This window comes from Eptatretus burgeri, chromosome 1 (assembly GCF_056783735.1).
Source record: "Eptatretus burgeri isolate ZD-2024b chromosome 1, Ebu_testis_v1, whole genome shotgun sequence".
NCBI lineage: Eukaryota > Metazoa > Chordata > Myxini > Myxiniformes > Myxinidae > Eptatretus > Eptatretus burgeri.
Genome location: NC_140961.1, coordinates 39,494,077 through 39,518,076, shown reverse-complemented (window position 1 = coordinate 39,518,076; position 24,000 = coordinate 39,494,077). Strand labels below are relative to the sequence as shown.

The following is a 24,000-nucleotide window of genomic DNA, read 5'->3' as shown; positions in this document are numbered from 1 at the left end:
ATTGCATGTCAATTTGCGGCTGAAATATGACAAAAAGTGTATTTAATGGCGACCATTTTGTAAACTGTCATGGCGGCCATACTATCCATATCCAGAGTTGGCAACAAGTTGATTCACGTTTCTGTGTGTCTGGACAGTCAATTTACACCTGTTGCACTATTCTAACACGGAATCAGCAGGGTCGTACACTATTCTGCATTGGGCCTCCTGACTATCGGGGATGCGTTCCTGAAAAGTACGACGAATATTGAAAGGACGAAAATCAAAGCCATTTTTTCGATCCTTGTGGAGGATCTCTAAGTCTTACTCACGTTGTTGTTGTTGTTCTTGTGGACTTTTTTGTTTCACAGTCTACAGTTTTCATCGAAACTTCCTGAAACTTGGCATATATATGTAAAAATATCCTGCGCAGACAGTAACCATCTCCGATTTTGAAAATTCCTCCAAGAAAAAAAGTTATGACGTCAAAATATCTCCGCTAATGCAAATCACCTAAAAAATTATCTCCGAAACTAATCAAGCTTTTTGAATTCTGTTTGCGGGAATCGAACAGGGCATTAGCAGAGATGAATTACCACACATATGGTACATCACTATGACGTCATATCAATTTTTATGACGTCATTCCTATTTTTTGACATTTTTTGTTTTTTGTTTCACAGCCTACAGTTTTCATCGAAACTTCCTGAAACATGGCGTATATATGTAAAAATACCCTGCGCAGACAGTAACCATCTCCAATTTTGAAAATTCCTCCAAGAAAAAAAAGTTATGACGTCAAAATATCTCCGCTAATGGAAATCGCCTAAAAATTATCTCAAACAAGGCAAGCTTTTTGAATTCGTTTTGTTGGAATCGAACAGGGTATTAGCAGAGATGAATTACCGCACAAATGATACACCACTATGACGTCATATCAATTTTTATGACGTCATTCCTATTTTTTGAGATTTTTTGTTTAACACCCCAGAGTTTTCATCGGATCTTCGTGAAACTTGCCATGTATATGCAGAAAGCCCACGCGCAGGCAGTAACCATCTCCGATTTTGGAAATTCTTCTGAGAAAAAAAAGTTGACGTCATAATATCGCCGCTAATGGAAATCGCCTATACCATTATCTCCGAAACTAGGCAAGCTGTTTGAATTTTGTTTGTGGGAATCAAGCCGGGCATTAGCACAGATAATTTATCGCAAACCTGATACATCACAATGACGTCATATTCGTTTTTATGACGTCATCATTAAGAGGACGAGGATCTTAGCTCATTCGAGCTTGTTTCTCAAAAGAATAAATGGAATAAGAGGGGGATGCATTCCAAACGTCACCACTTCAGGTGTATTATTTTACTTTTTACCGATGATATTCCCCGTTTTTGATTAATGACAGTTATATTCAATAGCAAATACATGTAAAAAACAAAACACAATTACCAGACATATTTAAATAAAACAAAACCTTGGCGATGTCAAGGTGGGTGGTCGAGGTTGGCAGTGTCAAGTTTCCATGTTTGGGCTGAAAGATGACAAGGATTACCAATGATCCAATATGTTTATTACAGCCACGCAGTACATAACAACGGCAGCACCATGTTCACTCGACCGATGTGTTATTATACTTACGGGTCAAACAGACGAAGGTCAATTGCATTGCAGCTGGAGCACACAGGACATCTCAACCCTTCCAAATGCGGAAAGACTACAACACAGGAAAAATTGCAAGAGAAATAAACACAAGAAAAAAAAAACTATAAGGGCACACATACCTCTGCCACTTAATGCCTGATCCATGATAACATATCGGGCCCAATGCATTTTTGAAACATCATGCCATCTATCGTTTTTGGCCCTATCTCTCAATGGTGAAGAAGCACTTTCACAATGAAGTAACTGTCGTATCCAGAACTGTATTTTCACCAAAATCGAATCAATTAGTCCTTGCCACACACCCAACCTGTCCACAAAGTTTCTTTCGAATCCGTCCACAACTTTTTGAGATATCGTGCAATATATCGTTTTTGGCCCTATCCCTCAATGGCGAAGAATCACTTAAAAAATTCAAGTAACCGCATCCGGATCTGGATCTTCACCAAAATCGAATCAGTTCGTCCTTGTCACACAAAATTTCATCCAGATCCGTCCACAACTTTTTGAGATATACTGCACACAAACAAACAGACAGACAAACAAATGAAAAATCACTCAGTGACAACTTGGTGAAACAGAACGGCACTCCGTAGAGAACATCCCTCCGCCAGGCTGAATAGTTTACATTTTGAATGCCACTGATGGGTCAGATCTTATTCCGGACCTTAACCAAAAGCGAGTTGGCTTATTCTTGTCACTTAACCAACTCTTCCACCCCGTTTTGTAAAAAGTCGTCCACAACTTTTAGAGATAACATGCTATACATAGTTTTTGGCTCCATCTCTCAATGGTAAAGAATCACCTGAAAAATTATCGAATCTAGATCCGGATTCAGATCTTCACCAAGCTCGAATCAATTAGTCCTTGTCACACACCCAACCTGTCCACAAAGTTTCATCTGAACCCATCCTCAACTTTTTGAGATATCATGCAATATCGCTTTTCGCCCCATCTCTCAATGGTGAAGAATCAGTGAAAAAATTAAATAATTCGTGTATCCAGATCTATATCTTCACCCAAAATTGAACCAATTCTTCCAAGTGGCACTCCCAACCTACCCACCAAGTTTCGTGTGAATCCTTCCATAACCTTTTGAGAAATTGTGCTATGTATCGTTTTGGGCCCTGTCTCTCAATGGTGAAGAATCACTTAAAGAATTCTCAGATCCGGATCTGGATTCGGATCTTCACCAAAATTTTGCATTGCCGTCCTTGGCCAATCACCGACACAAACACAAAACATTTCAAAACGATTGCTTGAAAACTGTGGACAAAAATCGTATGACAAACAGACAAACAAACAAACAAACAGACAAACGTGACAGATCAACATACTTGGAAAAAATTTTTTTCCCGAGTAACAAACAATCAGACAGAAAGGGATGAAAACATAACCTCCTTCACCTTCGGTGGTGGAGGTAACAAGAAAAAGAGCAATCAGAGATTGCAGACCCTCGCCAGGACTTGTCTTGTGTGGTGTTTGTGTATTGGTGTTACCCAGATTCAAAAAATATAATAATCCTAGCTGCTAGACCATGCGTCGGATCAGGTTGAAATTTAAAACATATATTTCCCCATCACCACTAGATCATAATTTTGAAGTTTGATGTCAATTGATGAAGTGGTTCAAGAGAAATAATTTTTCAAAGATTTTTGCTCAGACCATGTCTTCTGACTGCCAGATCATGTGACATCAATTATTCGTGAAGACCTTGGTATCCCCCAAGATGTGGAACATTTGTGTGAAGTTTCCCCTTGATCTGTCCAGCCGTTCTGGAGAAGATTTTTATGTTTTGGGGTAAATCCAATATGGCTGCCAAACCATGTGATCTATGACGTCATATGTGTGAACATTTTGTTCCTCGTGGATAGGCGGTCGTACGTGCAAATTTTCACCTTGATCTGTTCAGCCAATTCAGAGAAGAAGATTTTTGAAGGTTTTCTAAAAAAAAAACAATGACAACTGAATCACGTGACCAATGACATCATCAATTTTTTTTCTGTGAACCAATTTATCCCTCGATGACCCTCAAAATTTTTTGTATTGATTGGATGTAGCGTTCTACATATGCAATTATGACGTCATACCGAAGACACCTTTGACGTCCTTAAACATCACACATTCCCATGAGGAGTACTTGCCATGAGCCAAGTTTCAATTTTTTCCATGGTGCGTTTTCAGAGATACAGAGGTCCAAAATTTTTCAGTTTTTCCAACATGGCTGCCGCACCATGTGACCTATGACGTCATAATTATAATTAAAACAGTCTACATGAGTAGTCGCTCCAATGGTGAAAATTTTGGCTCAATCCAACAAGTGGTTGCAGAGAAAAACACGAAAGTTCTGTGTGGACAAACAAACAAGAAGACGACGTCATGCAGAGCACGACACGAGCAAAATCCATAAAACAAACTTGACCTCAAAAATAATTATTGGTGGTTGAATTCAGTGACCTGATATGCAAATCCTCTTCAAATTTCAAGCCAACGGGATGAAAATTGAGGATTTTAGAAATACCACCTTAGATGTTGACCTTTTGACCTCAAAAACAATAGGCTTCTTCCTTATGACAAACTCTACCATGTGGTGAAGTTTCAAGAACATCGGTTTGAAATTGTGACCTGAAGGTGACAAACAGACAGACAAACAGACATAGACAGACAAACAAACAAACAAACAGACAGACAGAATAACAAGAAAAAGACATCATGCAGGGCACGATACTTGCAAAATCCACCCCCTCTCCAAAGATTGCCATGGATTCATGAAATTGGCCATTTCATCAAGATTAAAATTCACAATCCCCTCTTAGAGCCCACGAAATGTTCTGGGTGAACAAAAAAAAATCAAACAAAATTGCATGCGGTCACCGATGACCCCTGGGGCTCGAGAGGGTTAATCAAAGTTCAGGTCAATTGGATGAAAATTTATTGTTTTTCAGATTGAAATTGATTTTCGAAGTTTAACCTTGAGTTGACCTTTTGACCTCAAAAATAGTTGGTTTCCGAATCCAGTGACGCAATATGCAAATCTTGTTCAAATTTCAAGTCAATCAGATGAAAAATGACGATTTCAGAAATTTGACCTCAAGATGACCTTTGACCTCAAAATCAATAGGCTTCTCAGTTGAGACTTCCTCTACAACTTGGTAAAGGTTCATGGCGATCGGTTTAGAATTGTGACCTGTCGGTGACAAACAGACGGACAGAATTACAAAATCGACTGACCAATATACTTGAAAAATCTTCGATTTTGCAAGTAACAAATGGACCCAAATGCAATACCCTCCCCTCTGGCAAGGATAACAATGGGGAAGCAGCCTGTGAAGCTTGGTCCCCTAAATATATGTGAGAAAACTTAATGGCTCAAAAAGAGTGCGGCACTTAATAAATTATAATTCTGCCAGAGTGGGTAGAAGTACACTTGGTTAGACCTGACACATTGCGTGGAGTACATCGAGTGCAGCTACAGCATTCCATCATGCACACTGAGTAGTAGGAGCAACACCGTCAGCATTGTCAGTGAGTGGTCAGCTAATTAGAGCAGGGACAGCAACAGAAGCATCAGCAGAACATCGTGACAAACGAGAACCACCGGTGTCCTCACTCAAGGGGGTGTTAGCCTGCGTCGGAGGAATGGTCTCCCGAATGAGAACTCAATTCCAGCGATATGAACGGCCCTTAGGTGATCGCAGAATGGATGATCCCTCACATTGTGACAATAGTAGCTGGTTCCCAAATTTCAGATCTCTCTTTCTGAACAAGCACAAACTGGCCTGGGTGCAGAAGTGGCTATTCATGTGCATGGGCAAGTTGATCATGGTCAAACTTCTGGTATCGCTGCAGATTAACAAGCTCAATATGGACAGCATTATAGGGATCCAGGATGTTCACAATATGGGTAGGTACAATCGATTTGAACTTGCTGCCCTTGAGCAATCATGCTGGACTATCCAGTGTGTGACTGATCGGCATCGAACGTCACGGATGTTCACAATAAGGGTAGGTACAACAGATCAAAAGGCGGAGGAGTTCCTTGTGAGCCAACAGCCATCCACATCTCGTGCCCAACTGTGTCTGCGGACATCCTACTGCAGTTGGGTGGTTCGTGGCAGGATTTGTGCTCCGGCCACCGTGAAACACTTCATTCTGCAAAGCCCCAAAATACAAAGAAAACTGAAAACCCACTACGTGGGAGTACCTCCTGTGCTGCTGCCCTTCGCAAGGCAGCTCACCAGATGACGGGATTGGGGCAAAGCCTTAGGGACCCCAAATCTTAGATGATAGGAGGAAAAGCATGGGGTAACCTTCCTGGGTCAGATTGCGATGGTGTGTGACGGAGTGGTGCTGAGGTGTCGTCCACCAGACAGCGGTCTCCTTCGGTTAACCTGAGGTGGTCCCTTTGGGTGGGTGCCTGGAATGTCCTATCCCGAAGAGAGGATGATCACCTGTCTCTGTTATCATCTCAGCTCAAGCGTCGGTATTGCAACACTCTCTGTGGTTTGAAGACCGAATGGTGGTGAGATCATGGCGGGTGGTTACACCTATTGGTCTGGTCACTTTGATGGTAGCCAGGCCCAAGGAGTTGCTGCAGCTGTGTCCGTTAAGCCGACAACAATGATAATTGAGGTAACACCAGTCAACGAGCGTATTATGAGATGAAGGATTCGTCACTCCTTGGGTGTTGTTTACCTGGTCACTGTGTATGGTCTGACTGAGGGGAGTGATCTCATCGTGAAGGATGCATTATATGCCACGCTCGAGTCTGTTGTTGATCAATGCCCAAGGCTAGATACTCTTCTAGTCTCGGGGGATTTCAATGCAGCGACGGTCACTGATAGGGATGGTTATGAGACATATGTTGGTCTCCATGGGTCGAGAACTGTGAACCAGAACAGCACCAAGTTCCTTGATTTTGCAAGAATTTGTAGACCGAGGGTGGCTGGTTCATGGTTTCAGCACCCACAGGCTCATCGATGGACTGGCATTCCAATGCTGGTGGTATGGCAAAGAAGATTGGCCATGTGCTCGTTGATGGTCGCTGGAGGATGATCGAGAACTGCAGGGTCTACCGGAGTACTGAGTTCCTCAATACCGACCACAGGCTTGTTGTAGCAATTCTGAAATTGCAGCTTAAATCTGGGAGGATGGTACCATCCCAGCCTAAGTTGGATGTTGGCAAGCTCAAGATGAGAGGGTGGCTGAGGAGTTTGCAAACAGACTGAGTGGCGATTTTGGGGATCTGGAAGCTTTGGGAAATCCTGAAGAGTTGTGGAGTGCCTGTAATACTACCGTCCTTGATGTTGCCGGTGGATGTCTTGGAACTCACCATTGACCTGGATACTGTTGACCAGTGTCACAGGACCAGGCTTAATGGCAGAGCTGAGCTGTTCAGGGAATTGAGGCGAAAACTGCAAGTGCACTAAGGGCAGACAAGGAGGCCAATGTGCAAGGACTCTGTGACAGGGTAGAGCATCACCTGTGGACAAGTGATTCTCATCCTGCTTACAGGGGAATTCATGCATTGCATTCGTACAAGCCCGTCCCTCGATGTACTGCAGTTAGAGTGGAGGGTGGTGAGCTCTTGACAAGTGAACGCCCGCTGGGCCGGTTAGGATGAGTACCGGTACCCGGCTGACCCACCAGCTGTTGAGTTGGATGTCGGGGTGTTACTCTCCCTATTGCTGACCCTCCAATCAACTGTGATCTCTTCATTTATGGAAACACAGGCTGCGGTTAACCAGTTGAAATGGGGTAAAGCTCCAGGGATCTGTGGCATCCAGGCTGAACCTCTCAAGTCTGGTGGAAATGCTGTACTCATGTCGGTGCACGCAGTTCTGTGCTCTGCCTGGAACACAGGCATCATCCCAACTGATGGGAAGAGGGGCCTTGTTGTTCCGCTCTCTGGAAAGGGAAGGGTGATCGCCACAACTGCAACAACTACCGAGGTGTGACGCTGCTTTCAGTGCCGGGCAAGGTCTTTGCTTGAATAACTCTTGATAGGGTTTACCACGATCTGCTTGAGCACCAGCGTCCAGAGCAGTCAGGCTTAACATCAAATAGGTCAATGATTGACCGTATCCTTGCTCTTTGAGTACTCACCGAACGCAGATGAGAGTTTCGGCAGGAGCTGCTTGAAGCTTATGTTGATCTCTGCAAAGTGTTTGATCCAGTGAATCAGAATGCCACCTGGAGGATTCTTGGTCTTCGTGGGGTGCCACCAAAACTGATCAATCTTATGTCTGAGCTATACTCTGGAACTGAGTGTGCTGTGAGATGTGGTGATACCATCTCTGACTTATTTCCAGTTGTTACTGAAGTTCTTCAGGGGTGTGTACTGGCCCCCACACTTTTTAGCACTTGTATGGACTGGATTCTGGGGAGGATGTCGGAGAGATCAAGCTCTGGTGCATCGTTTGGGAATGTCAAGATCTCTGACGTTGATTTCACAGATGATGCAGTCATCTTTGCCGAGACTCTGGATATCCTTTTGGGGGCCCTCGGGGTGCTGAATGAGGAGTCGGAGCCGCTGGGATTACAGGTTTCCTGGGTCAAAACTAAGATCCAGGCTTTTAATGACATCTTGGATGCTGCGGTCCTGTCTGTACCATTTGTGGTGAGGATGTTGAGGTCACGGAGAGATTCACTTACCTTGGCAGTGATATTCATGTCTTGGCTGATTCTGAGCCAGAGGTCAATAGACATCTGGGTCGGGCTTGGGGAGTCATGGATTCACTGGATCATGGGGTGTGGCGCTGTCGGTACCTGTGCAGGAAGATGAAAGTCTGAGTTTCCAGGTCCTTGGTCCTTCCAGACTTGCTCTACCGTTGTGAGACTTGGACTATGACCAAGGATCTGAGATGGAGACTTAACTCCTTCGGTGCAAGGTCTCTTCAAACAATCCTTGGCTATGGCTAGTCAGACTTTGTGTCCAATGAGCGGTTGTTGAGAGAGACTCAGATGAGATTTGTTACCTGTTTAGTCTACGAGAGTCAGCTGTCGCTGTACGGACATGTGGCTCGTTATCCTTACACTGATCCTGCTCACCAAATTCTCTCAGCAAGGGAGCCTCATGAGTGGAGGGGCCAGAGGCCGACCACGTGGCTCGTAGTTGGAGCAGGTTGATAGGCATCTTAAGGAGATGGGGATGGGCCAGGCATCTGCCTGGGGATGGCCAGGAGGCCCCTGGAGTATCAGCATCAAGTGGATGCAGTGACCGCTGTTCCGGCGCATGCTCCCATACCTGACCTGATCTGTCCTGCCAATGCCACTCCACTCCATCGGGCCGTGTCCCTCCCTCCCCCTCCCCCCCCATCTCGCATTGGAACTCTGTTAGCTTGTGGCTTCCCTTGTCCTCTGTAGTGTGTCTAAAGGCCTGAACAACATAGAAAATTAAGTTCCCATCCGTCGCTTGGTTTCTTCCATGGGTATATACTGTATACTGGAGGAGTTAACTTGTGTTAGTTTTATAGGAATTTGATTTTTTTTTTTGAATACTTTGTCGAGGCTCGTAAAAGAGCTAACACACAGAACACATAACAAAGGGAGACAAGTGGGAGCGAGAGAAAGAAGCACAACAACATTATGTAACAGGGACATCATGACATCTGTGGAAGAGAGAGGGATGGGGCGGGGTACACATTGGGTAAACAAGATGGACACAACAGGGACTTTTAGGAAGGAAACAGGGAATTTGAAGGAGATGAGTTTGGAGTGGGTTAACGGGGATAGAAAAGATCATGGTTTTGGATGGGGGAAGATATGAGGTGATGGTGAACAGCTGTTTTAAAGACCTGGAGGGAAGAGTGGGATTTGGGGATTGTTGGAGTGAAGAGAGTGTCGCAATTTGTTCGAGGCAGGAAAAAAAGAGGAATGAAAGTGTAAATGTGAGAAGTAATTGTTGATTTTGGCAGTATCATTACAAGGGGTTGGCTGGCAGACCTTGAGCACACTGCAGAAATAGGAGAGAGTACAGACATAGCAGGATGTGCAAGGCCGGTGAGGAGTCGGTAGAAGACACCAAGACCACCGACCTGTCTGCAGTGACAGAGTGAAAGACCCAAAGACTCAGCTTCATCGTGGGAGATACCAATGATCCTAACAGCCTAGGTTTCCACACCGTGAAGCTGAGATAGGTATGAGGCAGGAGCATCAGCCCAGAGGGGGGAGCAGCAGATTAACGCACAGGCATGCAGGGCCCCAAGCTCAATGCCCCCCCCCCACCCCCGAGTACAACGTGGGTCCCGGGCAGAGGCAAAGTGAGGGTCATGCATGAATCCATGCAATAACATGAGGCCCCACACGACCGATCGTGGATCACCATCTTTGGAGACACACCACTACAGCATGGAGACACAGCTGTGGTCTCGGATCATTTACCTCAGGCACCCACCTTTTTCCATTGACGTTTGACACCCACCTTTTTCCATCAGCGATCGACACCCCATTTAGCAGCGATATGGACACTAACTGGCTCTTTTTTGTGTCGGGCTGAGCAGGGAGGAGATGATTGCCCGTTGACGGCTGTACATATATATATATATATATATATATATATATATATATATATATATATATATATATATATATATATATATATATTGTTACGGCCATGGATACCAAGTGTATTATGAGGTGGTTGGTCCTCGTTTCTCCTCGGAAGAACTGGACCTGGGGCCACCGCTCACAATTAACTTCGTGATACGGTGGGTTTCTTCACAACCACGAACGCCAATCAGTTAACCACGAGTTTCAGTGTCCACCATCTAATTTGCCATTTAACTAGAGGTCACGTGGCTTCCTGACCATGGAACGTGCCCTCGGCAATGCACCAATCTTATCTTGATTAGATCTTAAGTCGGGCGGCCAAGCGTTTACCGCTGGTGCATGCTGACTATGTCCAACCACGGACAGGTTGAAATGTCAAGGAATTTATTCATAAGAAAAATAAATAAACTGAAAAACTTTTTATATCCTTGTGGTGTAAATAGTTGAATTCAAATCAATCATAATAATCTCAAACAAATGAAGAATTAAACAGGCATTGATAGAAAAATAGACAAAGAGCAGATACTTATGACTATGCCTTCCTTAACAATTAAACACGAGACAAGGGGTCCCAGCAGATCATTCAGGGGGGAAAGAAATCTGGTCTCGGCTCACCAAGGCAGAAGTCATCCTGTATCCAATAAAATGTCCCAAAATGTGTGAGTGTGCCTTGGTCTGCTACCAGCACCCTGCCTCGCCATGCACCTGCCTGCAAACAGGCTCAAACACCACCAAGGGGAGCGAGAAGCTGGTCTAGCGGGAGAGCGGAGGAGGGAGGAGAGAAAGAGCGGAGGAGCGGAAGAGCTCAAGAGCTCCGGACGAAAGAGCATTTCCCCGACCTGGACATCTCGTCTTGCTGGAGCGCTCGTCCCAGGGAACCTGTCTGGCCGGTCGTGGTCGACGCCGTCCTTCTCCTCCTCACCACAACTGAGAGCTCGAGCGACGCCAGTCCCCACAGGAACCGCAAGGGTCACCCGCCGGTGTCCGGGTTCGGCTCGCCTCTCGCTGGACCAACCAGCTTGAAGACCGCACGAGGCGGACAGGTCCGAGATAGGTCTCAATAAAGACCAATTGGTCCGGTCATTTTTGGGGTACTTGTGTGTGCGCATGTGTGTCTGGGGCCCCGTCTTTAAGTAGTAAACTGTTAAGCGCCTTTGCTGTATATATATATATATATATATATATATATATATATATATATATATATATATATATATATATATATATATATATATATATATATATATATATATATATATATATATATATATATATATATATACTGAAATGCAAAAGAAACTTACCACCTTTTAAACCTTCGAATATCAACAATAACACTGCGTGTAGTAAATGTTTGAACTTATTTGTGGACAATGGTGTCCTCACTGTCAGACAAAACGGTCACGGATGGTCACTTGAACCTTCAATGGTCACTTCATAGCACAGCTGTTGAACAGCCATTTTGACTGTCAGTGATTAGCCAAGGGGGTACAGGATGCTTTTAATGAGCTGCACGTGATGTCTTGATATTGGCTTTAAAAAGGCCAGTGCAGAATGGGCATTTCAATCAACATGCCACGATTGTCAAGGGATCAACGGCAGTGTGCCTTGGGCATACTGCAAGGCAGATTGAGCTACCGTGAGGTGGCACATCGCCTTGGCTGTTCACACCAGACGATATCAGCCCTGGTGGACAGACACCCTCCACAACTCTGCAGATGACAGACCTCGATCAGGGAGGCCAAGAGTCACCACTGCAAGACAGGACAGGCAGATGGTCCTAAGTCAGATGGCTTCAGACATTGAGGACTGAGTGGGACAGAATCCAGCAGAAATCCGTCCAAAGACTGGTAGGCAGTATGTGCCGACGATGCACTGCCTGTATCCAAAACAATGGTGGCCACACACGCTATTGAAAGGGGACTGACATTGCACCCTGTGCTGTTCTGTACTGTAGAACAAACTTATGAGATGGCGTATCTTGGTCAAAAACTTGACATGTCATCAATAAAATGCCAATGTTTCAATTGGCAATTGTTGGTTTATTTCATTTTGAACTGTTACAATTCATTACATTTCAAACAAGTGTAAGTTTCTTTTGCATTTCAGTGTACTTACATTTCTTATATTCGGTTTAGCTATGCCCTTACGTGCTTCCCTCATTCCGCACCTATTGTATAAATAAACCCCCATTTGTTCAATGTTTCAGCTCGTTCGTGTCCATTCTTGCATTGACTGAGCGTGTCGGGTGCTGGGGGATTAGCAGGCCACTACCGTGGCCGTTGTAACGGGACAATCGGACCGACGGAACTCGACCATAAAACCGCTCGGGTCGCACACGGAACGAGCATGCTCAGCAGCTCGTTCGTACGGGTGCCGTTGAGGGTGTGAAGACTCGGTAGATCGCCACGTGGTCTCTAGGTATTTTGAAAATTGGCGAATAACCCTGAATCACGTGGTGGAAATATTGACCCTTCACGGTCCGAAAGGGACCCGTACTCTTCGGACTTTTCCGAAGAAGTACGATCTGAATTCCGGGCGATCGGTCGAGCCGACTCTGCAGCTCCATCTCGCGGTCGTGCTCGCAGCCGACGTCCGGCCCCGCAACATTATGTATTATTCCGATCTGATTCTGAAATCCATAACACTAACCCTTTCCCTATCCCAGACTCACCCTGAGTCGTCCAACAGCTGGAGACATCGGTTAAAAGTTACATCATTGCCATTAAAAGTTAGCATTACCATGTGACATGGTAATGTCACCAGCACACATCACAAAATAAACCGTCCGGCCAGTGACCGGCATACAGGCCATAAATGTTGTGGCCTTCTAAACAAAAATGATCAAAGGAAACAGCAACAAGAATCGAGCCACTTCCTCCACCGAACTGCGTTTGTGCAGTTCATGGTCATGGCCATGGTAATTTGTGGTTAAAGAAGTGAAGAAAAGTGGCATGACACCAGTATTTGGCTGGTATGAGGTTGCAGCATAGGGGGCAGTCCATAAGTGTGGTAACATACTGCTGCAGTAAATGCAGTTCAAACAAAAGAAAACAAAACAAAACCACCATGATAATTGGAACGGTGTCACCTGGAATGAGGCTGCAATGAGTAGCAGTCCACAGAACAGGTGGGGGTGGAACACAGGCCACGGAGCAAATGGTGAAGTGAGGTGAGTGATGCAATGGACGCAGAACAAGTGATCCAGCAAGGTGAGTGATGCAATGATGGTCCTGGGGATGGCGAGACAAAGCAAAACAACAAGGCAAACAGCACGAAAGGAAAAAGGTAAACCAGGTAATGCCATCAAACACCAGGTCCGACCAACATGGTCAGCCGGTCCCTGGTGTGCACATACCTGGGGCAGTGACGGTGGTGCCGGGAGAGAGAGCTTGAGGTTGGCCCTACTCATCCGCACCCATCCAACATCTTTTCCCTCATATACACTACCCTAGTCCCCCTCTTTCTCCAATTCGTTGCTACACCTTGTCTCCTATATTGTACTATCCCCATCGTGCACCCTCATCTTCCCTTGGACTACGCATGCTCCCATTTAACTCCACCATCTATACCTCTCTACGTCCCCACTACATGTTCATTGTCTCCACCTAAACAGTCCCTATTGTCGCTCTCGATCCCTAAATTTATCCAAGCCCTCCCTCATGGTCACCGCTTCGGTACACACATAGAGGCTACCATCGCTGGGACCCCCATGTGGGCCTAACAATGCTATCCCCCTTCGGCTAGTGCTCCTGGACCCCCTTTGAGGTAACTATCACTGGCACCCCCATGTGGGCGTTACAGTCACTATCTCTTACCCCTACTATAATGAGCCCTCTGTGTCCGCGGAGGTGTCCAGCCATATGTCTGTCACAAAGCAATTTGTTTTAGAATTTTTGCCACTGGGAATTACGGTTTTCCCAAGGGGAACCCAGCCGTGCTCGCCATGCCCATTGTTCATGCCGGGCATACTGTGCATATTGCACACCTGGTTCCCGTGAAAAACTTTTTACAGCCAAATTACTTTTGTTTCGCCGTCCATGCTCCAGTGATTCATCTGTGACAGAGCGTTTACACGCCGGCCCCTCAGCATTTGTCACTAAACCAAGCAATCGTCCGTGCTTGGGCGGTTTGCGAGGCACGGATTGTGCACACTCCCGGACGTGCCGTGCAAGCATCCCTCGCGGGGCCGGCGTGGATCCCAAATCCATGTTGATTTTCCCACGCTGGAGACCAGAACACATCCGCATTTTAAATTTGTTGCTCGTGGAGGGCTCACTCCCATCAGTCAAGCGAACAGCTACCACCGTGTGTGTCAGTGCATGTCCTGCGCTCTCACATTCGCTCATACACTCCACCCCACTCGTTCCAGGCACGCACTCTGCACACTCCGCACATTGGGCACTCCAAGAAACCCCGGGTCTGTCGCCCCCAAGCTCGCTAAACACCCAGTTGAGTTGCATCATGCACATAACCGGACTCGCCATCACTGGACTCACCTCCTCCCGTATCGTCTCAAGGACCTGTATCCTCTTTGTTTGATCTTTGATCAGTTCCTCATGTACCATTTTACATTCTTTTTTAATTGCAGTCATCTCTCGTCGTTTCCTTCTGGGCAGTTCTTAACTCCTTTGTCCTGAGGCCGAGGGTGGTGGTGGTCGTGTGGCAGCTTAGCTGCCGGGGTAGCTATCATTTCTTGAAGCGCGACTGTGTCGCTGATGCAGTGCCCCTCTACCAGTACACACACTGGAACTGGAACTCATTTCGCCCACCTTGGAAGGATGACAGGCTGAGTCAACCCCTCTGGTGTATTAATTCAGCGGCCGACGGGGCTTGAACTCAGGACCCTAGGATCCCAAGCCACCACCCTAACCACTGAGCCAACACCAGGCTACAAGGGTGGGGGTTATTTTCCACCTCTCCCATTGCTTCCTCTTCACCCTCCATTGCGACTTCATGCGGGTCCTGGATCAATTCCTTATCCATATTTACATCGTCTATATGGCCCACTGGGACCTGCCCGGACCAGCATCAGCTATGGGTGTATGGACATGTGGCTCGTTTTCTTGACGCTGATCCTGCTCACCAGATTCTCTCACCTCATGAGTGGAAGAGGCAAATGGGCCGACAACATGCCTCGTGGTTGCACCAGGTTGGTCGGCATCTCAAGGAAATGGGGATAGGCCAGGCATCTGCCTGGGGGTTGGCCAGACGGAGGCCCTTGGAGTCCCGGTGGAAAGTGGACGCAGCGACGCGCTGCTCTGGCACATACTCCCATACCTGACCTCACCTGGTACCCTGCACTGAAGAAGTAAAGAGCAAAGATGGAGTCATCGGGAGGAACTGGATATGATTTGGGTTTTAGCCGCTACTCCACTGAACCTCAAACCCATCCAGGCGCAGCCAAGTGAGTCTTCTTGAAAGATTTCTGCAAGAATTCACTTCTCGTTGGAGAGCTCGATAACAAAAGAAAGAAATAGAGAGTAAAAGAGATGAAAGATAAGAAAAAGCAAGAATGAGAATGAATGAAGAGAATTGTGAAAAAAAGAATGAATAAAGAGAATTGTTAAAAAAAAAAATTGAAAGAAGAATGAAAGGGACAAAGAAAAAAGATGTTGGGAAGAACCCAAACATGTAGATTTCAGCAGTTACTACCCAGTCTCAAATGCAGCAACATGTATAAGCTACCAGAGGTTCCTTTGTCTGTGAGAGTAGATTGTGTTTCCAAGGCAAGGCATGTTTGAAAAGGCTGAATCCAAATGGTGGCTGAGACCCCTGCGAGGCGAAGTTGGGCTCACCAAGGATAAGCCTTTCAAGGAGGAAAGCCGTTAATTATCTTCTAAAAGGGTGTTTAAATGTACCCAAACACACAATTTTCATTCATGCACTCTCTTGGAGTTCCCTTGGTATGCATGCAAAGTTTTGGGGCACGAGGTTTCATGGTTTTTAGTTTTGGAGGAAGCACACATACCGACATATATTTTTACATGAGCAAATACCATCCGTCGCATCGCTGACGGGCATACTAAAGGGGGGAGGGAGAAAAAGGGGAGGGAAGAGGGAGAGAGGGTGGGGCTGAGAGAGAGAGTGGGGAGAGCGGATAGAGGAGGGAGGGGGAGCGAGGAGGAGAGGGGTAGCGAGGAGGGGTGGGGGAAGGGAAGGAAGACATGCGGTGTAGCATTAATTACCGCCCGGAGACAAACGACTGGACACAAGCGTCCGGAGACAAACACCGCCCGGATGCATCCGCAGACAAACACCGCCTGGACGCATCCAGAGACAAATACCGCTGATATTCTTATTTTATATCACTAAGCCAATTTACCTATTTTATATAACTAAGCCGATATAGCTCTTTACTTTCAGCAAGCAACGCGATGTTCCCTCCTCCATACCGACACAAGAAAATGCGTAATTTCTAAAGCATTAAACTTATCTTTTTCTACTGTTCGGAGAATTATATCGAGTAAAAAATTTTTTAGTAACGTCACAAAATTAACCAGCTTTATTGAGCTATATCATTTAATGCATTCACTGTAAGATCTCGTGCCCTGTCGCCCAGAGGGACAGCCTATCCAGAGCATCTGCCAGATCTGTGTCAATATCTTTGGAGGTTTTGTGAGGGACTCTTCAGGGAATCAAAGCAAATCTGGTAAAAAACGAATGTTAAAAAAAAAACGAAAACATTTGTGCAGACCTCAAACCAACGTACCACGTGACACGTGCACAGACACACGGGCAAAATGGCGGATTTTCTGCAATGTTTCTTTCACAGGCAATTGAACTTTGTGATGTCTCCAGGGTTGTTCCGCATTAAGCTACAATCATTTGCAGGATAAAGTCGTTTTATTTCATTAACTGCTGTATGCACGGTAAAGACGGGCTTTACGTTAAAGTTACTTTATGGTATACAGCGACAGCTTGGCCAACCGTTCATTACCAACCATTTACTTAGAGTGCTTGCTTGAATGCTTAAGCCACTTTCTGAGCCCGGGCAGTGTTAGTCTCCGGGCAGTGTTTATGTCTGGACGGGAGTTTGTCTCCGGGTTGTGTTTATAGTATGACCAGTAGAAAATGGATTTCAGACAATATTTTGTTTCCATCTTCACTGTTATTCTTCTATGCAGAATCATTTTGATGAGACGTTATGAATCATAATGAACGTGACACCGCACGTCTGCCTTCCCTTCCTCTCACCTCACACTGTTCTCACTTCCCCTCCCTCCTCTCTCCTCCACCTCTTCACTCTCCCCACTCCCTCTCCCCCACCCCTCTCTCCCTCTTACCCACCCCTCTCCCTTTTCTCCAGCCCTCTCTCCCTATTCCCCCCTCTTATTTCTCCCTCCCCCCTTTAGTATTACCATCAGCAAAGCGACGGGTGATATTTGCTAGTATATAATATAAAGCTCTTTCGAACCACTGACTGACTGATATTAAAGATCGGTCCCTTCTCGGTGATGTAGAAAGCTGAAATGTTGCATACTCATGTACATCGAAGCTAATACACTGGAAAAAAAAAATCACAGAACTGTCAGAAATCATCCGTAAATGAAAATATAAAGAAACTAGAAGGGCATTCGGCAGAGCACGTACCTCGGCCATGCAATGCCTCATCCACAAGAACATATCGGGCCCAATACATTTTTGAAATATTGTGCACTATCTTTTTTGGCCCTATCTCTCAATGGTGAAGAATCACTTTAAAAATGAAACAATTCTCGTGTCCAGATCCGCATCTTGATCTTCACCAAAATCGAATCCTTTCGTCCTTGTCACACACCGAGCCTCTCCATCAAATTTAATCCAGATCCGCCCACAACTTTTTTAGCTATCCTGTACACAGACAGACAGACAGACAGACAGACAGACAGACAAACAGGCAGAGAAGGGTGAAAACATAACCTGCTTCACCTTTGGGGGTGGAGGTAATGAAAATAAATAAATGAACAAAAAATAAATGAAAAAAATGCAGGTGAGTGACCCGAGACAATGGGGAAATGTGGTCCATATGCTTACACAATGTGTAAGCATGCTCATGTACATCGAAGCTCACATACTCATATACACAAAGCATGCTCGTGTACACAATGTGTAAGCATACCCCGCTAAGTATATATACAGTATATGATTTTCTCAAGGAAGAGAGGTCGTTGATGTTTACCAGAAATGGGAGATGATCCTGGACACCATCCTGAGGGACACCAGCCTCAGAATAGAGCATGAGAAAGAATGGCATGCAACACAACATGCTGCTCATATGTAGAGGAATTCCATGAGCCAATCAAGGTGATGCCATTCGCAGATTGCTTAATGAGTATTGGGAAGTGTACTCCTGTTTGATAAGGTGTGCAAAGAAAAAGACAGCACAGGTGTGCAGGTTCTCAATAAGAGAGCACCGGTAGCATTTGGAGCAATTGTGGGTGAAAGTTTCACTTGTTTGAGGATGAAGCGTGTGTGGTAGGGGAAACATAGGAGGACAAGGAGGTTAGGATTGGGAACGTTGAAGTTCTGTACTCTCCCCTATCTCAAGCTGCATCCATTGCTGCTCTGTCCTTAATGAGTCAACAATGGTCTATCCTTGAATGGTCACTGAGACAGTCCTGACCGTGTGATTGTCCGCTGTTAAAACTATGTATTTAAGAGAATTAGATACTTTATTAGGTTCCTGAATAATTATACATCCGACTGTATTAAATAAGGAAATTCTCTGCAGTTAAGTATGTGTGTAGTATGTACATCTGAAAATCAAAGAAAAACACAGGGCTGGCCTGATCGCCACCAAATTTTGCATATGCGTTGGCATTACCCAGGGGTAAGGTCAGGGATAAGGTCATGGGATAAGGTCATGGGATAAGGTCATGGGATAAGGTCATGGGGTACAACAAAAATTCCACGCCTCTCGCAGGGGAAGTGGGGGGTAGGGGAGGCGGGGAGACGATTTGCCGATGTTCCCGAAGAGAGCGTGTGTTTTGAGTCCATATAAAAATCCCAAACTTTCATGATAACAGATAAGCAAAGTCCTGACAGGTCACTGTTACTCAAAGCTACATTCTATACATTTTCCACATTCTGTACATTTTTCCACATCACTGTAAACCCAAAATCATGAGCCATCGACCTAATACACAAGCACTAGACTGGGGAAGAGGGGAGGACTCAGGAGAGTGGAAAGTAATTAAAGGGTAGAGAAGAAAGGATGACAGAGGGGGGGGGTAGGGTAGGGTAGGGTAGGGTAGGGTAGGGTAGGCGAGTGTGGGTGTAATGAGGAGAGATGGGAAATAACTCTATGGAGATATGACGAAGCTGAGACAGGGGAAGGTTAGGGTGTTGCGTGCCTTGTGAATGTCTCTCCTGCACGTAAGTTCTGGGCTAAGAGGTGGTTGGCACAGCGTGGGCCACGCCCGTCTCAGAGTGAGTCTGTGCACCGCAGGGTATTAATAGGAAACAAGAACAGTTTGTCCTCATTCATTGTCATTCAGTTGTTTTTGGTGCACATGACAGGTGCTGCACGTGTGCGTTTTCTTGATATTTAGACATTCCAAGGTGCTTTGACATGACTTCATTAGATGAGGAATAATCAACAATAGATCGGATCAGGTTTTCTGTTTTTGTATTCGAATTAAGTCAAGGCTCATGGAAGAGGGAGAACGCAGAATTGATCAGGATGCAACAAAACAAAGGGGAGAGAGAGAGAGAGAGAGAGAGAGAGAGAGAGAGAGAGAGAGAGAGAGAGAGAGAGAGAGAGAGAGAGAGAGAGAGAGAGAGAGAGAGAGAGAGAGAGAGAGACAGAGAGACAGAGAGACAGAGAGACAGAGAGACAGAGAGACAGAGAGACAGAGAGAGAGAGAGAGAGAGAGAGAGAGAGAGAGAGAGAGAGAGAGAGAGAGAGAGAGAGAGAGAGAGAGAGAGAGAGAGAGAGAGAGAGAGAGAGAGAGAGCGAGAGACCAACAGCAATATCGACGGAGACCGACAAATAAGGGATGTGGGTAAGAATGAGGACTCGGGGAGGATGCACGGGGTGGACAAGACAAGATGCATACAGAAGCAGCAAATTCTCAGATAATGAACCATGATCTAGTCTCTACAGATTGTTTGAGTGGTTGAAGCATTTTCTCTGGCTCGTGTTACAATCCTGGATGGGTCGCCACTCTGTCACAGAATCATTGATGTCAAATGAAAAATACTACAAAACGAAAATGCTCTTCCTTCTAGGGCTTCAACCAAGTCGTGCACCGCCATCTCTTGTCATCTCCAATTCTGTCGCATGATTTTCATTACCTCCATTAACCTTTCTGAACCCAACCATCTTACTTGCACCTTCAGTGTTCTCTCCTCTCCTCCCTTTCTTCTTATCCTGTTCATTCATTTCATTGGTGGTTGTGTCACTGCCAGGTCTTACAATTGCTCTTCCATGAGCCTCACTCCTGAAAAAATAAAAATAAAAAGTGATCAGTAAACTAAACCAAGTTAGCGATTACGTTTGTGATGGGGTCAGATATTTGAGTGAGAGTTGCGCTAAATCCGAGAGGAATCATCTCGTAATCCAGGAATAACACAACCACTGTTTTTTGGGGGGTGGTGTGGGGGACAGGACAGCTCACAGGCATTGCGTCCTCACTTCATCCGAGCTGTTCTAAGTCTGTGTTCGATTCCTGACAGAATAAGTTCCGACGACAAGTTGGGTATGCTAAATGGTCTGGTATTGGGTACATGAGGACTCACCTCCAAGAGGTAATTAATGGGTTAAAATCTGGCTGAACGCATCGGCATTAAGGATCTTGAGTCAAACCCACATTTCGTTTCCAGGACGTTAGACCCAAGATCCTGAACATGGAAACGAAGCCCTTTGGATTGTCAGTAAGAACTCAGATAGATAATTTATCTGCAAGGATGGAGCCATGGAGGTAACCTACACCTGACCTGCCAGGTCAGGTCTTCCATGTGACGCCAGTACAAGACATTGTGTGGTCGAGCGTTAATACCCTCAGGATAACTTGGGATGGGCAACAACTTACTAATATAGATAGACAAGCTTTATCCCACGATTACAGCCACCTGCTGAAAAATAACCACGTTAGGGTGAGGGCGTTGCTTCGTAAGAGTACTGTCTGCGACGAGATGTTAAGGCATCTGTTCTATCTGGCAACGATCGCTTCTGAATGTTCAGGACACCACAGCGCCTTTTGAAAAGAGTAGGCCATCGTGTGCGGGTACCATGGCCAAATCCTATGGTGCTGGATCGTGCGTTTGAATTGACGACCGGTCCTTATTGCGAGGACGATAAGAAAACTAGTGTATTACTCAATGTCGGAAAATTCAGAAACATGACCATTGATCTGAGTCATTGACTTTCAATGCCACAGACTTCCCGATCACACCTCGTACCAAGGCTTTTATCCTGCCAACGTGGGAAGAAAGTTAGAAATGCATTGCAAACAATGAATGCATCATCACATAACCACCATAATAACCAAAGTGACTTCGGAGCCGAAGATGGCTGTTCACAATGTACCGTGCGAACAACCTGGGACTATCAATTTGTTTATAGTTGCTGGAGATGCTGGACAAGACAGTAACGACACTCTTGAGATAGCAAGCAATGTCACCTGGTGTCGATGGATATCCAAGACCACCTATTTCTCAACTTTCAGGCAGGGAGTAACTTCTAAAAAGTTCTGGCGAAAACCGATCCTTCTCTTTGTGAGACACCGTGGGGTCTTTCGAGTCCACCAACGACCAATGCTTGCAGTCTGCAGACGGGTGCTACACACACACACACACACACACACACACACACACACACACACACACACACACACACACACACACACACACACACACACACACACACACACACACACACACACACACACACACACACACACACACACACACACACACGAATCACCCTGAATTTCATTCTGACCTCCAGGTCTTCAAGACAGCTGATCACCACGATCTCAGATCATCGACCCCAATGCAAAACCATGATCTTTTCTACTCTCGTTAACCACCCCAATCCAACCTCCTTCCAAATTTCCAGTTTTCCCTCATGAGAGTTTCCTTCTGTATCCATCTTGTCCACCCCCATTCCTCCCCACACCTCAATCTTGGACTTCAACTCTGTTGTTGGTGTCTGCACCCCCACCCTCTCTCTGCTGCTGCTCATTTTGTCATCTTACGTCCTGATCCGTTCAGTGAACTAATACAGTAACACGAGCTCTTCCATGAGCCTCGACTATGGATACAAAAAAAAAGTTAAAAAGAGCTGATAGGAGTGTTTGGAGGTATGCACACTAACCTCTGAGCCGTCTAGCCTGGGTTCAAAACCCGACACAGCGACAAACCGCAACTGCCAGAATCCGTTGGTGGACGTTAAAAAACCCCTCGGTGTCCTTCACGAAGAACAGGCGAGCCAGCACCCTGAACAAATTACAAATTCCTGCTTTGATTGAACGTGGGGACTGCACTGGGGCAAACCACCCAGCAAGACCTCTACCCAGGACCTGCTTTGGTAGCACCCTCGCAGTGTAAAGTGGTGGCGCTTAATGATGTAACAAGCGCTCTGTTCATACGATGGAAGCCTGGGAAGCCTACATTGGTAATGACGAAGACTGAAAAGTTTATTTCTTTTTTTTCCCCCTCGAAATGATCAATAATAATCGAAAAGATGTTAAAAAAAACTAATGGGGAGTGGGGGGTTTCAAACGCGAGATGTCAGAAGTGTCACGACCGTGAATGGCCGAGCTGTGGGACCGACATCTTGGTGATGTACCGACACAATGAGTTGAGAGACGTGGACATGAATATACAATCCAGGTTTTGGCGCCATTTTCAGGTGCTTGACCTCCGCTTGCACGTTTGACGTAAAACTCCACGTGTTCTCACCAGCGGCGCGTTATTCATGGTGGGACGAATAACGGGAAGAGTGGCGAGGGATGGGGTGAGCAATGAGGAGGAGTTGGGGTGTAAGAGGCTGGGGTGTAGGAGGTGGGGGGATTAGTTGAGCTGACTGGTGAGTTTGAGGGGATATAAAAGTGCTGGAACAACTGAGCGCACACCTCAAGCCTCGCCCACATGGATCGCTCGCACAACCGCAGCTGTTGCCGCCGCCAGTCTGCATGCTCCAGCCCAGTGTGCGGCCGGGGGGTCATCCTGTGGGAGCTTCTCCGGACGGACATCTTGGGCTCGGGCTCTCTGGGCCTAGAGCGAGCTCGCAGGACCCCTCGAGTCGACCTGCGAGCACCGCACCTGGCAAGCCGAGCCGCGGCAGGAGTCCTGCTAAAAACGGTGCGCTTCGTGCGGACTCTGCCTTCGTTCACGGCGTTACCCAAGTCCGACCGGCACCGCCTAGTGGCCGACGCGTGGGTTCCGCTACTCGCTCTCGGTCTAGCACAGGACCGAGTCGGCCTCGAGGTGTGTGAGGCCCCAAGCCTGCTGCGGCAGCTTCTCACCCAAACAGAAGGCGGAAATGAGAGTGATGGAGGAGCGAAGGCTGGAAGCGACAGTGTTGGAAAGACGGTGGTGCCACGAGAAGATCACGAAGGCAGAGGTGCAGGAAAAGGAACAGAACTTGAAGTTGTAGGAGTCGCAAAGCGACGTCGAAGAGAATCTCTGGGAAGATGGAGTGGTGGAGGGTCACAAAGAGATTGCCCGACCCTCGGGTATGGAAGATCTTCAAATACGAAGTATTGTGGTGGTGATTGGAAAGTTTTATTGCAGAGGAGGCCGGACAGAGAGGATCGACTCAGCCCAGATGGTGAGATCGTTCATGGGAGAGATGACCATCATGGCAGGGAAGCGGAGGGA

The 24,000-nt window shown here is 46.2% G+C and overlaps 2 protein-coding genes across 4 annotated transcripts in view; one reads left to right on the top strand and one right to left on the bottom strand.

The window, feature by feature from the left end:
- The window catches only part of LOC147034299 (uncharacterized), a 40,899-nt gene that overhangs the window by 2,508 nt on the left and 14,391 nt on the right, over nucleotides 1-24,000 (bottom strand). The window contains exons 1-3 of one of the 3 annotated variants that reach the window (XM_085880276.1): nucleotides 13,283-17,476; nucleotides 1,621-1,696; nucleotides 1,457-1,513 (exon numbers count right to left, since the gene is read on the bottom strand). The gene's annotated coding sequence lies outside the window, so the exon portion shown is untranslated. Of the gene's footprint in view, nucleotides 1-1,431; nucleotides 1,514-1,620; nucleotides 1,697-13,282; nucleotides 17,477-24,000 lie in introns of those variants that run through there. The other 2 variants (XM_085880278.1, XM_085880273.1) reach the window with 2 other exon arrangements.
- The window catches only part of LOC147034298 (nuclear receptor subfamily 0 group B member 2-like), an 18,775-nt gene continuing 18,010 nt past the window's right edge, over nucleotides 23,236-24,000 (top strand). Inside the window, exon 1 of the mRNA XM_085880279.1 lies at nucleotides 23,236-24,000. This exon is cut by the window's right edge and continues 115 nt beyond it. Coding sequence (XP_085736405.1) covers nucleotides 23,269-24,000 — 732 coding nt within the window. The 5' untranslated portion in view covers nucleotides 23,236-23,268.